Source organism: Camelina sativa, chromosome 12 (genome assembly GCF_000633955.1).
Source record: "Camelina sativa cultivar DH55 chromosome 12, Cs, whole genome shotgun sequence".
Classification (NCBI taxonomy): Eukaryota; Viridiplantae; Streptophyta; class Magnoliopsida; order Brassicales; family Brassicaceae; genus Camelina; species Camelina sativa.
The window spans coordinates 27361058-27377283 of NC_025696.1; the positions used below are offsets into that span (position 1 = coordinate 27361058).

General features: G+C 32.1%; 2 protein-coding genes across 3 annotated transcripts in view; one reads left to right on the top strand and one right to left on the bottom strand.

Moving 5' to 3' along the window:
* The window catches only part of LOC104732709 (chloride channel protein CLC-a), a 6206-nt gene extending 5155 nt beyond the window's left edge, over nucleotides 1-1051 (top strand). Inside the window, exons 6-7 of the mRNA XM_010452289.2 lie at nucleotides 13-698; nucleotides 796-1051. Of these exons, the coding sequence (XP_010450591.1) occupies nucleotides 13-698; nucleotides 796-900 (791 nt within the window). The 3' untranslated portion in view covers nucleotides 901-1051. The remainder of the gene's footprint in view (nucleotides 1-12; nucleotides 699-795) is intronic.
* Nucleotides 1180-3889, bottom strand: LOC104732711 (zinc finger CCCH domain-containing protein 59-like). Of its 2 annotated transcripts, XM_010452291.1 has the most exons (7): nucleotides 3744-3889; nucleotides 2463-3129; nucleotides 2268-2369; nucleotides 2013-2165; nucleotides 1744-1923; nucleotides 1559-1659; nucleotides 1180-1465 (listed from the first exon to the last, which is right to left on the bottom strand). In XM_010452291.1, exons 2-7 carry the CDS (start codon nucleotides 3126-3128, stop codon nucleotides 1330-1332), a joined length of 1338 nt encoding a protein of 445 aa, XP_010450593.1. In that variant the 5' UTR covers nucleotide 3129; nucleotides 3744-3889; the 3' UTR covers nucleotides 1180-1329. The 2 variants fall into 2 exon arrangements, with proteins under 2 accessions (XP_010450593.1, XP_010450592.1); XM_010452290.1 differs by having other exon boundaries at nucleotides 2463-3889.

Here is a 16226-nt window from a genome sequence, read left to right on the forward strand (position 1 = left end):
ACGCGGTTCTTGGTGCAGCTTCACTCATGGCTGGTTCAATGAGAATGACTGTTTCACTCTGTGTTATATTTCTGGAACTCACCAACAACCTTCTTTTGTTACCCATTACAATGTTTGTGCTCTTGATAGCTAAAACAGTTGGAGACAGCTTCAACCTGAGTATCTACGAGATCATTCTCCATCTAAAGGGCTTACCTTTCTTGGAAGCAAATCCAGAGCCCTGGATGAGGAACCTCACTGTAGGTGAGCTTAATGACGCTAAGCCTCCGGTTGTAACACTTAACGGAGTTGAAAAGGTTGCGAATATAGTCGATGTGCTCAGGAACACAACGCATAACGCATTCCCGGTCTTGGATGGAGCAGATCAAGCCACTGGTGCAGAGCTCCATGGTCTGATCCTAAGAGCTCATCTTGTTAAAGTTTTGAAAAAGAGATGGTTCTTGAATGAGAAAAGGAGAACAGAAGAGTGGGAAGTAAGGGAAAAGTTCACAGCAGTTGAGTTAGCTGAGAGAGAAGATAATTTCGACGATGTGGCAATCACAAGCTCAGAGATGCAATTGTATGTTGATCTTCATCCTTTGACCAACACTACACCTTACACAGTGGTGCAGAGTATGTCAGTGGCTAAGGCTTTGGTACTGTTCCGGTCAGTTGGTCTCAGACATTTGTTGATTGTTCCCAAGATTCAAGCTTCAGGGGTAAGTTTTCTTTTTTCACTCTCTTGATTCAAGATTCGAAGAACACTATACTAAACCTTTTCCTGTGTTTGATCAATATGTCTCGTGTTTTTTGCAGATGTCACCTGTGATAGGGATCCTAACAAGGCAAGATCTAAGGGCGTATAACATTCTACAAGCATTCCCGCACTTGGATAAACACAAAAGTGGAAAACTTCAATGAAGGTTCACTCATTGGTTTGTGTGATTTGTGTTTCTTTCCACATTCTTAGTTGATATTTATTCTGTCCAGTTTTGCTTGCATTCTTTCTTCAAGACCAAAAAAACAAATTATACTATTTATTTCGTAGATTTGTGTTTTCTACTTGTAAATCTCTATTTTTTTCCCCACATTATCAGTTCAAAAGAAGAATAAAAACAAATTGAATACAGAACAAAACTTTGAAGCTTGAGAGTGGTTACATGTTTTGAGTTTGGTTCTCATCAGATTCTGAGGGGTGTGAATTTGAAGATATTACATTAAAGCAAGGATTTTGAAATTAAATTTAGTAAAATTTAATTTTGAGTCATTACAAACGAGAACTCTCTTTTTAACTCTTATCAACCACCAATCTATGTACAAATTAAATCATAATTCAATTGTCAAAAATGACTAAACTTTTGGGCCAGCAGCTAAGCTCCATACACGCAAATTCCCACCCTTGTCTCCACTGAATAACAATCCTCCAGGACCAACTGTGAGCGTGCTGATCGTGTGCGTAGAGAACATCTTTCCTCTTTCTTCAAAACTGTGTATAACCCAAGAGATACAGAAAATATTAGTGATAAGTTGATTAAAGATTAGAGTACAATACAATTGTAGATTGTTAAGCTTCACTTACGATGGTAGGTCGCTGATGCCAACTGTTCCATTTTGGTAAGAGCAGAAAATGATCGGTTTGGCCTCTGCATCGTGCATCCCACAAAGAGCATGAACAGCACTCTGTTTCAAACAATCAGATATGCTTTTTGTTAAAACCAAGTGTTGTTTTTATGAAAAATGGCGTAAGTGTAAACAAATCTTTACCTGTTCTTGTCTGCGTGTATGAGTAACTTTGAAAACATCATTTTCAGAACAAGCCCAAACTTTAATGGTCCCATCCAAGGAAGACGATATCAGACACTTGTCCCAACATAAGAGTGACGTGACAGTGTCAGTATGTTGTTTCAGGGTCGTTATACATTGCAGGGTGTTAAGATCCCACACCTGGCGAATCACAGGAAACAGAATTGATTATAATGTTCATTCGAAATAAGATTAAAGCTGAAATCAATTAGTAGCAGTCAGATTCTTACCTTTATTGTTTTATCGACAGAACCAGAGTATAGTAGTTGACCTCCAACAACAAAACAAGTGACTTCACCACTGTGATGTCCCTCGAGAGATGTGATGTATTTGAAAGGATCAGACTCAGAGTCGGTAGCTTTCCAGACTGATATACTGCCAGACTGCAATTCCAAAATAGCGAAAAAGAACTTAATTTAGAATCATCAAAGAAGCGGAGGACTAACACATGTATACAGAGATAGAGAACACGTTATAATGCTTACACTTGTTCCAGCAAAGAGCATCCCATTTGCAACAGTCATTGCATGCAACTGACCAACCGCCCCGTCAAGATGCAAATCTTTACTGGTTTGAACATTAAAAGCCTGCAGGATTGTATAAACAAAAACGTTAACACCACAACCAACATAGAATTAAGTAGAAAGCATATTTTGAGTCAAGAGACGGCTTAAGCTAACCTTTACAGCGTTTTGCAAGCCAAGGAAAACCCATGGGCCTTCACTGATTAGAGATCCTGCTTCTGCCTGGAGGTTTATGGTATGTACACACTGACCAGTATGGCAGTCCCAAATTCGCAATGTACCATCGCTACTGACTGAAAAGAGTTTATCTGAACCCTCAGGGAGGGCGATCCCCTTTATATCCTTCTTGTGTCCTTCAAGAGCAGCTACCATGGCCAAACCAGGGAAACAAGACCAACAGTGTAAGAACTGGCACTGCTCACCCCTCTTGCAGTTTCCAGCTTTCCAATACTTGCATACACTCTTCTTGGGACTGCTGTGAGCTCTCGACACCGGACCTCTGGTGTCTGAAATAGGTGAGCTTCTTGGCCCATACGTCGCATTCTTTCTCGGCTGATTTGGCACAACAGAACATCCTTTGCCTAAAACAGGTGGCTTTGTTGACCCATTGGCTTCATACTTCCTTGGCCTGTTGCCCTCTGGAGATTTGTACTCTTTAGAGGTCCAAACCAGATTCCTCGACACCTTATTTGGACTTTTCCTCATTGTATTGTCATATGGAGCGTAAGGTCTTCTGGAAACTACATCTGCTGCGAAATCCTGCTGTCTCTTGACTCCAAAAGTCCTTCCCTGTGAGTATCTCCTAGGCGCCTCGTAATTCATACTAAACATTGAGAAAATACCAACTTTAGAAGACTGAACCACAGAGTCGAGCACTGTTGCTTCATCCATGATGATCCATACATAAATTGTAAGGGTAACAAGTCCAGAAGCAAGGAGTCTCTGAAGATAATCAAAAGCACCAATCCTCTGACTGTAACCCCAAATTCAATCCAGGTATCATAGAGCACCACGTCCACAGAAAAAAAGCCAACTAAATATCTAATTTCAATCACACCATTCAGAACTCTAAACCTAAATACCACTAAAAACGAAAGATCTCCTCAATTCCAAACAAAGCCATAGTCGAAGAACGATCGATCATCGAGTTTCCAATAGAAGTAGGAAAATCATCACGAACAAAAGTATCAAACCCTAATAACATACAACAACGAAAAATCCCCAAGAAGAGCGATCTAGCTTCCGAAGAATGTACAATAAGAAGAAAAACTCGGATCCATCATCCGAACCCTAGCTTTCCCTCATCCTCATCGGTGGAAACCCTAAAATTCTGGGTGTCGATGCGAAAAGGAGGATCGAGAAGACGGAGAAACCCAACCCAAAGAGAAAGCACGAAGAAGACATCATCATAATCGCGTAGTCGAAATAGAAGCAAACCTGAGTAGAATCTGGAGAGATCTTCGATTAGGGCAAGAGCGCTTTGCAACTCGATCGGAGAGAGCGAAGAAAAAAAAGTAAATTTTGAGACGGAGGCTTAGGTCAAAAAAAAGGTAACGAGTCGAGAATGAAATCGAACAGTAGGGTTGCCGCAGGTGAATGGTGTATTTATAGAATTGTAGATGCTGGATGAGCGGTGGAGGTTACACCATACTTTATTATTGGGCTTAACTTAGGCCCATCATTGTTGGTCCATTTAATGTTTTGTTTTAAGTTACCAGCCTATCATTAGGTGGTCGCAAACCCTAAGATTAATTTTAAAATGTTCAGGTTTTTTTTTCTCCTTTTCTTCCAAAGTTAAAGGATGATATAAATGGTCAAAGTGAAAGAACCTGAAAACTTTGAATTACTATATCCACTACAAAGATGGGAGGATATAGCTTCGGTATTTATCACATAATTTTTTTGTAGCTATTTATTGCGACGATTTGTTACTAATTAGTTACAAAAAAAATTAATTAAAAGTATAGTAGCAAAATTGTAGTAATTTGTTATAATTAGTGACACCATTAGATACAAAAAATAGTTTGTGAGAAGTAGCCACTGATAAGCAACTATACTTTTGTGACAACTAGGTGCTTCCCCACGCAACGCGTGGGTTGTGGTGTAGTTGGCACTTTCTTGTTTTTTTTTTGGTCTTTTTCGTTTTCTCTTTTGTATTATTTCGTTTTAGTTAGGCATATACGGGCTTTGCCGTCACTTTTATTTATACACTATATATTTATACAATTTCGCTCAGATGTGTATAATTGTGGCGTTTACTTTTTATGAATTATGAAGATGTTGTTTCTTGCTTTTGAGGATCCAATCTTATCATTGACTGATATTGTTTCCAATACATTTATTGTATTATAGATTTTCTAATTAACTGCTTATGTAAACCCTTCATACGTTGATGTTGCAATAATAAGTTATTTTTTTAAAATATCTTCCGTGTAAGTGATTATGTTTGTATGCCCATGTTTTGGTCTAATATCAATAAGATCGTTTCTGTTTTTCTTTAGTTGGCTTTGAAACCAATATTGAGTTAAGCAAATAATGGGTCGAATTATGGTGTTAATAAGTAATATAAATTCTTATGTATATATATTGTATATATGTGACTATAAATTTAGCTAACTAAAAAATTATGTAATATTTAAATACAATCTTGAACATATATATATATATTTTTATTTGTGGGAGGAATGTATGAAATTATTGGATAGAAGTTATTTTTGAGTTAAATGACCTTTAATGTCTTTAAAGTGAGTTAAATATTAATAAATTTTTATATGTGTCTTGACTTTTTTAAAAAGGAATACCAAGTGTTTCCTTCCAAATTTGAAGTGATATAGTATTTTAGTTTTCTTATATGATTTTATGAACTTCAATGTAAAAGTTTTTCAAAGTAATAAGTACACTCACTGATTGAATTATAAAATTTGGAGAAATGTTTATTTCGTTTAATCATCTGCTCTTTTAAATAAATTAAATAAGTATGTTGTTATTCCTACAAATAGGACAACATATATTATAGTTTAACCATGGAGTTAAGCAATGGAAATGGAACTTGTGATTGCAAGACAAAATGCTTATATGTTACACATTGATCGTTTAAAAATGAATAGGAACATCTAATTCTCAAATAAAGTTGATTGTTTTGTTAAAACCAACATATGTGAATTTAAATTTAACTATGCAAATTTAAAAAATAAATATGAATAGATTAGAAAGGCAAGAAATATAAAAGAAATATTTTTTTATATAAATAAAATAAAAATTGAAAACAATGTTAAATATATATAATACTTTCTACATTAAAATATAGAATCAAACTCTTACAAGTTACAACACATATGAGATATAACAACATTTGATATTGGTAGGAGAGGAGGAGAGAATGTTTACTATAAGATGGTAATCCAAATTAGATAATGGAGATGAATCTTTAAAAAATAGAACAATGTAATATCTATATATATATAATACTTTCTAAATTAAAATATAGAATCAAACTCTTACAACACATATGAGATATAACAACATTTGATATTGGTGGGAGAGGAAGAGAGAATGATTACTTATAAGATAATAATCCAAATTAGATAAAGGAGATAAATCTTTTAAAATAAGAACAATGTAAAATATATATCATGTAGTCTCTAAAATTAAAATTTAGCATTAACAATTTACAATGATATTTCATTTTTTTTTACAACCCATACAACAAAAATAAGAAATCAAAAATAACAAAAAAAAAAGAAAAATGATTTGAGGTATTGTAGAAGAGAATGAGAGAATGTGAAAATGAGATAGTAAAAGAATGTCAATATGAGAGAATGATAGATTGAGAGAATGCTTATTTATATGATAAGAAATGATGGAAGTTACATTTAGAACTATGGAGTTACAATAGTAATTTATTGTGTTTGAATAGAATTGAGTGGTAGAATATGATTAATGCATAATTTATTTTATTTTCAGTTATAATTTTATTTTAATGTGTGAGTTAAATGTATTGTGTTTATTGGATCTTAAATATTGTTTAAAGCAATTAGAAAGAAAATAAAAAAATAAAAAAAATTAGAAAACATTAAATGAAAATCAACCAATAAGGAGAGACCAAAACCTTACTTTTATATATATGATATATTGCTTTAAACTTTGAAATGAGAAATATATTATAAACAATAATTTTACATGAGAAATATATTAATTTAGCCAACCAAAATATGAATATAAGTTTAGCCAACCAAAATAAATAAAAAATATTAAAATTTAACTAAAAATAATTTCTCTTGAAAGATAATAAGTTAGTAGGAGGAATGAATTAATGTACAATTATTGGATAGGAGTTACATTTGAGTTAAATGGAGTTACATGTCTTTAATTATAAATAAATATTTTAATTTTTTATAACCTAAAATAAAAGGAATACCAAGTGGCTGAATCAAAATTCACATGATTTGGTTGTTTGTTGATATAAACTCAACACTTACACATAATATTTCAAAATAAAAAATATTACTTTTTAAGTGACAAACTAAATTAGTTTTCTTATAAAATTATATGAATTCTTCAATCTCAATAATTTTTAAAATCCCAAGGATAACTTATATTTTTTTGGTTTTCACTCATCAATTTAATTTATAGTGCTAGATTTCATACTAATGGTTTCATCTTTAGAGAATTTAGTGAAATGATATTTTTAAAATTATATTTTATTTTTATATTTAAGTTCCAGTTGAATATGTTTTGTTTTTTGGATCATTTTTTATTTTGATTAAAGACACAAAAAACCAATTGTTTAATTATGTTCTTTTTGTTTTCAAAAACCTCAAATCATAAAAAAAAATATATATATATATATATATTATATTGATCTCTGCAGATTTAACAATTGGATCACAAAACAAAATAGTCTTTATAAATGGATAAATGGATAATTATATTGATCTTTAAATATTATATTGATCTTTATAAATTATTTAAAATGATACATGAATATGTGAGATAACCAGAGACATAATAGATAATTACATATGGATCATTTCAACTTTATGATCTTATTGTGTGGTGAATATTGTAAGGAAGTATGAAAATAATGACTTATAAGATGTTAATATAAAATAGAAAATGGAGATAAACATTTTAAAAGATTAAAATAAATATATAAGATATACATATCATACAAACTCTAAAACTAAGCTTTTACAATGATATTTGATTTGATTTTTTATAACCCATACAACAACAATAACAAAAAAAATACAAAACAAAACAAAACAAAACAAAAAAGAGATTTGAGAGTAGTGGAAGAAGATGAGAGAATGAAAGAGTGATAGACTAAGAGAATAAGATAATGAGTATTTATAGGAAGAGAAATGATGAAAAATTACATTTAGAAAAATGAGAGTTACAATTCTAATTTATTGTTTTGTTTTAATACAATTGATTAATACAACTTAGTGGAGAAATAAAGTTAATGCATAATTTATAGGGAGAAGCTATAAAGATTTCAGTTTTATATTATGTGAGTTAAATGTGAAAATTAATTGTTTTAAATTTGTGTTTTAATATAATTTTTTTTTTGTTAAAATTGCATTGCCAAGTGGACCAATAAGGAGAGACTGAAACTCTACTTTTATATATATGATTGTAAACATATTTTACTAATTTATTTTGAGGTAATTAGTTACACTTAAGTAAGGACATTGTTGTAACAAATATACCTACTATTATGATTAGTAACTTAATTTGTAGTAACTAGTTACTAATTATTTTTGGAGTAAATAGCTACAGAGAAGTAACAGTATAGGTATAACAAACTAGGCAACAACCTGCACATAGTGCGGTATAAAATATTTATTTAATGTTTTTACTGTAATTTTTATTTACAAAATCTATTATATTTATGGGTAATTGAAATATTTTAAAATTCTATTGTGTAGTATATATCTATAAAAAATTTTGTATAATAATTAAAATTTAACCCGTGAGAGTTATTATAATATCAATCTTCTATTATTATATCATATGAACAAAGGGTTCTTAAAATTCATTTTAAAGATTTTATGAATATATAATTAAAGGATATAATTAATTTAGAAAGATAATATAAAAATTTAATTATGGGTGTTAATTGTATTTTTGGAAAAATACAATGGTAAATAAATGTAAATATTTTTAAAAACTGATGACAAATAAAAAAAAGAATGTCATGAGCTCTATAATGCTGACACCTCAGCATTTTTGCCAAAATGTTCCTCTATTAATATATAGGGGATACACTCACTACTTTGTATACTAACAAAATTGAAGTAAATAGTTCCAATAATTCTCACAAATTATTGTTACTATTTAAAGGTGTAGATCATTTATAATGATGTTAACTTCAGTACACTAAAATAGATATGTGATTTTTAACATATTGTAACATTTTAGAATAATTTTACTGTAAAAGATAACAGTAATAATTAAAACAAAATAAGAAAATCATGAGGCATAAACAGAATAACAAAAATCATGTGGCATTACATAATTGTTCATTGTTTTAGCGAAGCAAAAAAAACTTAAAAAGACTAATAAAGCTTAAACAGAATAACAAAACTACTTTGAAGCACCCGTTCTACTGAAACCATAGTCCCTGAGTAAAGCAAACATAAGAAAAAATTCTATTAATGTCAAATTTGAGTATTGCAAAGCACATAAAAGAGAGAGTATTATATATAGGTGCAATTTACCTGCAAGTGCAATTGTTAGTGCTAGCAAGTTGGTAGATAACTTCATTCAACCTATCCACTCCATCTTCCAATTCACTCATCTTCACCAACTTAGCTTCTAAATCACGAACTCTGATCCTCAAGCCAATTACTTATGTTCCATCATTGGATGTTGTTGTGGTGCGAATCTGAAAAAATGTTGACGGAGTGGGACCAAGTCCAACACAACGAACACGACCAGGCTGTTCACTCCCAAATACTTGAGCGAATTCATCAATTGAATTTGAGGTAGTGCTGTTCCGAGATGTGTTTCCATCGTTTTGAGTTATCTTCTCTTCTAGTTGCTCCTGAAAGTAAAACAAATTACCAGAAAACTTAGCTAACTACTCAATGAAGATTCAGTAAAAGGAAAGCATAAATAAGAAGAGAAGATAAGATTATAGTAATTTAATAAGAAAACTCACCGATAGTTCTCTAGCTTGTTCATTAACAAAACTTCCATTAGCTTTTTAGCGTGTACACACAAACATCTCTCCACGGCTGGGACGTTTACCCGTCTTGAGAGTCTAGACATTTATACAAGAAAAATCAAATAAGAAACAAATGAAATAATAAAGTACAAAGAGCACTTACAATTTCTTTAGCCTTCCGAGCAATACTTTTTCCCCTAAAGTATGTGGAGTCTTGTAATGGCTCCTACTCTTCACATTTTGAGCTCTCAACTTCTGAAACTCGATGAAGATGTTAAAAACTTAAGAAACTCATAACATTATATTACAACACAGTAAGATGAGTGGTATCTTACCTTAGCTTTTTCATCAAACTGCAATTTCACAAAATCTTGTCATTGCTCTTTTGGAATAGAATTTGGTCGAAGCTCTATAGCTTCCTCTGGAGTGTTATGGCGACAAATTTCCCACAGACGAGTTTTATGACTTTTGCACTTTTGACTTAAACTTTTCAGCACAAACTTTTTGATCTTTTCATTAGAAGGATCCAAAAAAAACTTAGACTGCATATAAGTTTGAATAGAGATATATAGTTAAAAGTCATGTTGATAGTTGTACATTCTAGAAAATTTGACCATTATTATACCTGAATATTCTCCCAAGCCTCATCCTTTCGCCATATTGGAACCTTTCTCCAATCCACATAATTTATAGGAAATTTTTTTGACATCAGTACTTAACATACCAAGCCAAGTACCAAATAAACCTCCACTTCCTCCTTCAGGTTGATTATGGGGACCAAACTCAAGGATGACTTTACGATTCTCCATTGCCCAAAAATTTTGTGCAGTAAGGTGTTCCTGAGTTACAATTCCATCTGAACCTGCAAGAAAAAAACATGGATGTAAATTTGATAATGACTATTATATTTAGAAGTTAAGACTGTGATATTGTACCTATCACATTAACCACCCATTTTCCTTGCTCACGCCCTTGTGTATGCAGAGTATTTGAAGTATTCTGACGAAGTTCCTCATGAATATCATTTGTTTCATTATCTGTTCCATCTTGTGTTTCGTCGGAGTCATAGGTAGACATCCACATTACTTTTTATATCTCCTTCTATATTCTCTCAACTCTTCTCCGGCGACTCTTCATATGGTCGCTTCTCAGTAGTTTTCTCTTCCTTGTCCTTCTTCCATCTTTCTTTCTCAGTACGTAGTTTTCTCTTCTTTGTCCTTCTTCCATCTTTGAGGTAGGGTTTTGAAAACCCAATTTTCCATATAAGCACTTGTTTTTTTCTTTTTACATCTTTAGGGTAGCTTAGATGCATGAAGTTCATAGATCTGATCATCTCTGTAGTTTTTACATTTATATGGATTATGAAAGCTTTTGTTGTTTCATAACATTTATTTGGACCATTACTGGTACAGTGCTAAACATGGATGTTTATTTTAGGGTTTCCTTGTGAACTAATATGTTTTTTTTTTTGTTTGATGGTTTGGGGCGTGGAAGATGTATCCCAACGGTTCTCAAGGTTCATTCGGTGCTGCTGGTGTGGTGGGTCTGGTGGTGGAGGTGGCCGTGGTGGTGAAGGTGGCCATGGTGGTGGCCGTGGTGATGGTCGTGGAGTTGGAGGTGGTGATGGCTGTGGAGGTGGAGGTGGAGGTGGTGACGGCCGTGGAGGTGGAGGTGGTGATGGACGTGGAGGACGTGGACTTGGAGGTGTTGGTGTTAATCGTGGAAGAGGGAGACTACCACCAGGACTAGGAATGGGTCATGGGCGTGGAAAAGGAAATAACCTAGGCCAAAATACAATTGACGCTCTCCTTGCTCAAGAATCCCGTAGACTCATGCCTGTTCTTCATCCTGAGAGACAAAATGGAGCTATGTGGTGAGTATGTGAAGTGACTTCAGAAACTATTTAAGTTTTTGAATTCACATTCTTTCTCTTTATAAGCGCATAACCGAAGTGAACCGATGTCAAGTAGGTTAAAGATATAAAATAGATACTCTGTTTCGTTATTGCTTTGTTATTTATTTCTCCTATATTGGTGGGATTGTATCACCCACCTCTCCACGTACGTTTCTTAGTGGTAGATTTAGCTAATAATTTATTTGCTTCATGGTGTTATATAAAGACATCGCTAGAGAACGAAGAGGATATGAACCCACATATTATTAAGAAACTTGTGTTCTTCAACGTTTTTGTGTTCTCAGGATTGGTTATGATAACCCTCCACGCCTAGCAATAGTTGCTTCAATCCGAAGACACTTTGATGGTCCTTGGTACAACATAAGTTCTGTTCCCGGTGATGCTCTCATCCAGTGGTGGGGAGATTTTATTGTAAGTTCTGATCCGTTTCACACCTTCTATGGGATGCTTGAAATCTTAAATTTGACTGACTACTAACAGATTTAGTTCTCTCATTTGCAGCAAGCATTTTACTGGGATCCTATTGATGGTGCAGAGGTTTACCGACTTTGGTATCATGTTGTGGCTGCTCGTCTTAGAGACATGATCTCTAAAGCAAAGATTTCTGGTAACAAGCCAGAATGGATAAGTGGAGGGATCTGGGAGGTTATGTTGGAGTATTGGAACTTAGATGAGGCTAAGAAGAGAAGCAAGATAGCTTCAGAAAATAGAATGTCAGCTAGGGATGGATATGGGCCACATGCTCATACAGCAGGTGCTAGATCTTTTAACCAAGTCAGCGACCTAATCGTAAGTTTACTCTGTTTCTCATGTGATTCACTTTACGTTCAGTATAAGTCTTTTAAGTTATCCTTGTTTCAACACTATTATGTTTTGTTTGTTTGTAGAGACAAAGAGAAGGCATTGAGCCTTCCATGTTGCGTGTATTGAGGGAGACTCATCGAAGACGTGACGAGACTTATGTGGATGGACGGGCACAGTCAATTGACGAAGAACTTCAAAGACAAACGGAAGCCATCTCTCAAGCTTCCATCTGCAGTCCCAATAATGGCTCAGAGATCACACAGCTTGATAAAGATGAATTGTACTTGAAGGTAACAGTTTCAGTTCTTACTCAATCCTCATTGTTTTAAACGTTAAATTGCCTATTCCCTAACAGTTTCAACTAGCTAGATTCTTATACTACAAACATATAAAACATAATTACCTTGTTAGACACAGTAGTTAAAAAAAGTTTGTAGAAAACATGTAGTAGCAAAGATTTGTTCCTTTAATTGATTAAAATAGGGTGTAATTGTTCAATCTCATTTTTGAAAAATAAAATAGCTTCGTTAGTATACTAAACGTATTTGTCTCAAACTGTTATTATTATATTGCTGTTCTTTCGTTTTCTCTTTAGCTTGTTTAGCTTGTTAGTATTTGACTCAAACTCATTTTCTCTTTAGCTTTGTTAGCTTCGTTAGTATTTACGTTCATACATAAGAAGAGCTTGGTTAGGAATGTTATCAAGTTATTCTCAGGGACCAAAAATTATGTTAAGTTACCAACTGTTTTAAATGTCACTAGGTTAAACCCGCGCTACGCCGCGGGATACTTTGTAACTACTTTCAGATATATCGAATTATTAATTTTTTTTTTTTTGGAATTGGATTAATTGTAAAAATATGGTTTATCCAATAGTAAAATATAAAAATGCACTAATAAAATAAAAAAATAAAGAAATCTCAAATTTAGTATGATTTATAAATGTTTACTTTTAAATCGAGTAGACTTAATTATATAAATAGCCTAACTAATCCTAATGTATGTTCTTTTTTCTTTTCTTTACCTTTGGTGAGAGATATATTAGTGTAGTTTGAATTTGTGGTGTTTGTTTTTGTATTTTATACAAATTTAACAACATAATTGTTATATAGTATTTTTATTGTTATAAAAGTTATTATTTGTAAAAGTACATAGACATATTTTTACTTCAGTCTCGTTTGTGTATTATTTAATATTATTAGGGACCTTTACAAAAATACCATTTTTTATTACCCTTTTGCAAAAATAACTCTTGTTGTCCATTTTTAATAATATACTTTTTCAATATACAAAATGACTAAATTCTAAACTCTAAACTCCAAATATTAAATCCTACCCTTTAAAACTATATCTTAAGGTAAAACAGAGAATTCAAACCTAAAAAAAAATATATACAAATCAATTTAACACATTGTAATTATGCGAAAAAGGACAAAAATGAAACTGACCAAAAAATGGTAATTTTGAAAATGGTATCTGTATTACTAACAATTTCTCATATTATTAGCCGACCGATTAGGTTAATTGTCAAAGTAATTTTTAAGTCACTGATTTTAAACTATAATATAAAACCTTCAATTTTGGAACTTATATATTGTTCAATTTATCATTAGTTGGTGTTCTTATATATAAAATCACTATCAACACTAATCTCAAACTTTATTTTATTTACTTGTTGTAGGAGATATATTAGTGTAGCTTGATTTCATGGTGTATTATTTTGTAGTTTATACAAATTTAATCACATAATTTTTATATAGTTTTTTTTGGTTCTTAGAGAAGTTATTTATTTCCTTCTTTTTGTTCTTTTTTAAGAATCTAATTGTTTTGTTATGTTTTGTTTGATAATAATTCCATGTAAGTCAATATACACATACTTAGTTTTACTTTAGTTTGGTTTTGTGTTATTCGTGGTTATTCTTAATTTATATTCTATTTGTATTATATTATTATTTTCTTTGTATTATATTTATATTTTACTAATATGAATTGATTGCTTTTATTATTATACTTGGTTAACATTAGTATATTTTTCTAAAGTTGTAAATGATTTATTAATTTATTTTAAATTTAAGCTATAATTTTAACCTTTATTTTTGAAAATATTGATAGACATACAATAATTAATATACTTGTTTGATATTATTATATTTTTGAAAGTTGTAAATGATTTATTAATTTAGTTTAAATTTAGGCTATAAATTTAAACATTTGTTATTGAAAATTATTGATGATGTTTATTATTTTATATAATTTAATTGGTTACACAATTTAAATGATGTGTTAGTTTCTAAAAATTTGGAAAAACTGATTTGGAACAAAAAAAATAATTATTATTGGCTGAGAGATATGAGCTGTATTAATGAAATGTTTTCATTCGTAAACAAATAAGCTGATGTGTCAGCTTCATATTCCACCAAAATGCTGATGTGTAAGCACTAAGGAGAAACGTATTGTGTTTTTATTGTATTGATTGGTTTGTTGTTCTCTTCTAACAATGTTCTATCTTTGAAGTTTATGAAAGTGTTTTCTAACTTGTGTTTTTTTTTCAGTATGTACCATCTCATAATGGGAGGATATTTGGTCGTGGAGAACAGTTTTCTACTCTTGAGCGTGGGGAAAGCTCTGTTGGTGCAATAGCCAGAATTTCACTTGAACGTCAACTCTTCACCTTGCAACAGCAACTGGCTGCTGTGGTTGAGCACATGAAGAAGTACTTGCCTGAAGGAGCGACCATCAACTTTTCTTCTGCTCATCCCACACAAAGCACCGGAGCTGGCCCATCTCGCTTCAACAATAATCATGATGCTGAACCTGGTAATCCACCAGAGGAAGATGCTGAAGGTACTCCCATAGTTTCAGATCCTAACCAAGTTCCTAACGAGGCAAACCAAGAAGATGACAATGTTGATGAGGACAATGCTGGTGCAAGTTGGTGAAGTGAATGGTGATGTTAGCCTCTATCTCTTTTGCTTATCAAGTTTTTCATATGTTATCTCTCCTTCTGTTCTCCTTTTGAAACTCTGTTTATGAATGCTTGTTTTTTGGAGGTGGGAATGTATGATCCACCCTGATTGTGTTCTACTTTTGAAACTCTGTTTATGAAACTCTGTTAATTGTGTTCTACTTTTGAAACTCCCTCTGTTCTATGATCTATATAATTGGTTTTTATGTTCTATACAACAAACAATTATCTCTGTTTCTGAATATACTCTGTTTGGGAATATGGTATGTTACCAAAAACATAATACACTGTGTTTGTGAAAATATTCTGTTACCAAAAAAACATGTATCATGTCCATAACATAAAGTTCTATTTGCAACGAGAATCACGTCTGTATTCTGTTACCAAACATAATATACTCTGTTTGTATTTGCGACGAGAATTTGTGAGTAAATAAAAGTTTTTTACAAGTTAATTTGCGACAAAAACATTGTATCAAGTTGTGGCTATTTGTTACAATAACAAACGTCCCTAGATTGTAGCCAATACGTTACAAGAAAACCGTAGCTCTGCGTAGCAAATTAGCAACCGGAAGTTTGTGGGTATTAATAACAAATTGTTACAAAAATTTTGAAACAAATTTGACACAAATTGACACAGTATTATTAATGATAAATGGTAGCAAATTTGTCACATCAAAGTTGTAGTATTCGTAGCTATTAACGACAACTTGGTGTGTGGGAAACTCGTAACAATCTGTTACACTTTTTCTGAGACAAACTTGAAGCAAATGGACACAAGGTCGTTTGTAGCAAATTTGTAGCTTAATTGCTACAACTTCTCACAACCGGTATTTAGCAACTAACCTATAGGCGCAAACACAATTTCGAAACAATTTTGTAGCAACTCAGATTTTGTTACAAATATTAATGCATAGCTACTATATTCTTCGTAACTATACAACACGAAAACTGTAATGCTAGGATTTTATGCTAATAACTTGTTGCGAACAAAAAAGTTTATGAATTGTGATATCAATAAGTGATGAGATATGTATGTTTGAGGAGAGATATACAAATACAGTTA

Coding starts and splice junctions, on each gene's coding strand:
- LOC104732711 (XM_010452290.1), bottom strand. CDS start 3,197: ATGGATGAAGCAACAGTGCTCGACTCTGTGGTTCAGTCTTCTAAAGTT. Junction 2,166..2,267: donor TGCTCTTTGCTGGAACAAGT/GTAAGCATTATA, acceptor TTGGAATTGCAG/TCTGGCAGTATATCAGTCTG. Junction 1,466..1,558: donor GGCATCAGCGACCTACCATC/GTAAGTGAAGCT, acceptor GGTTATACACAG/TTTTGAAGAAAGAGGAAAGA.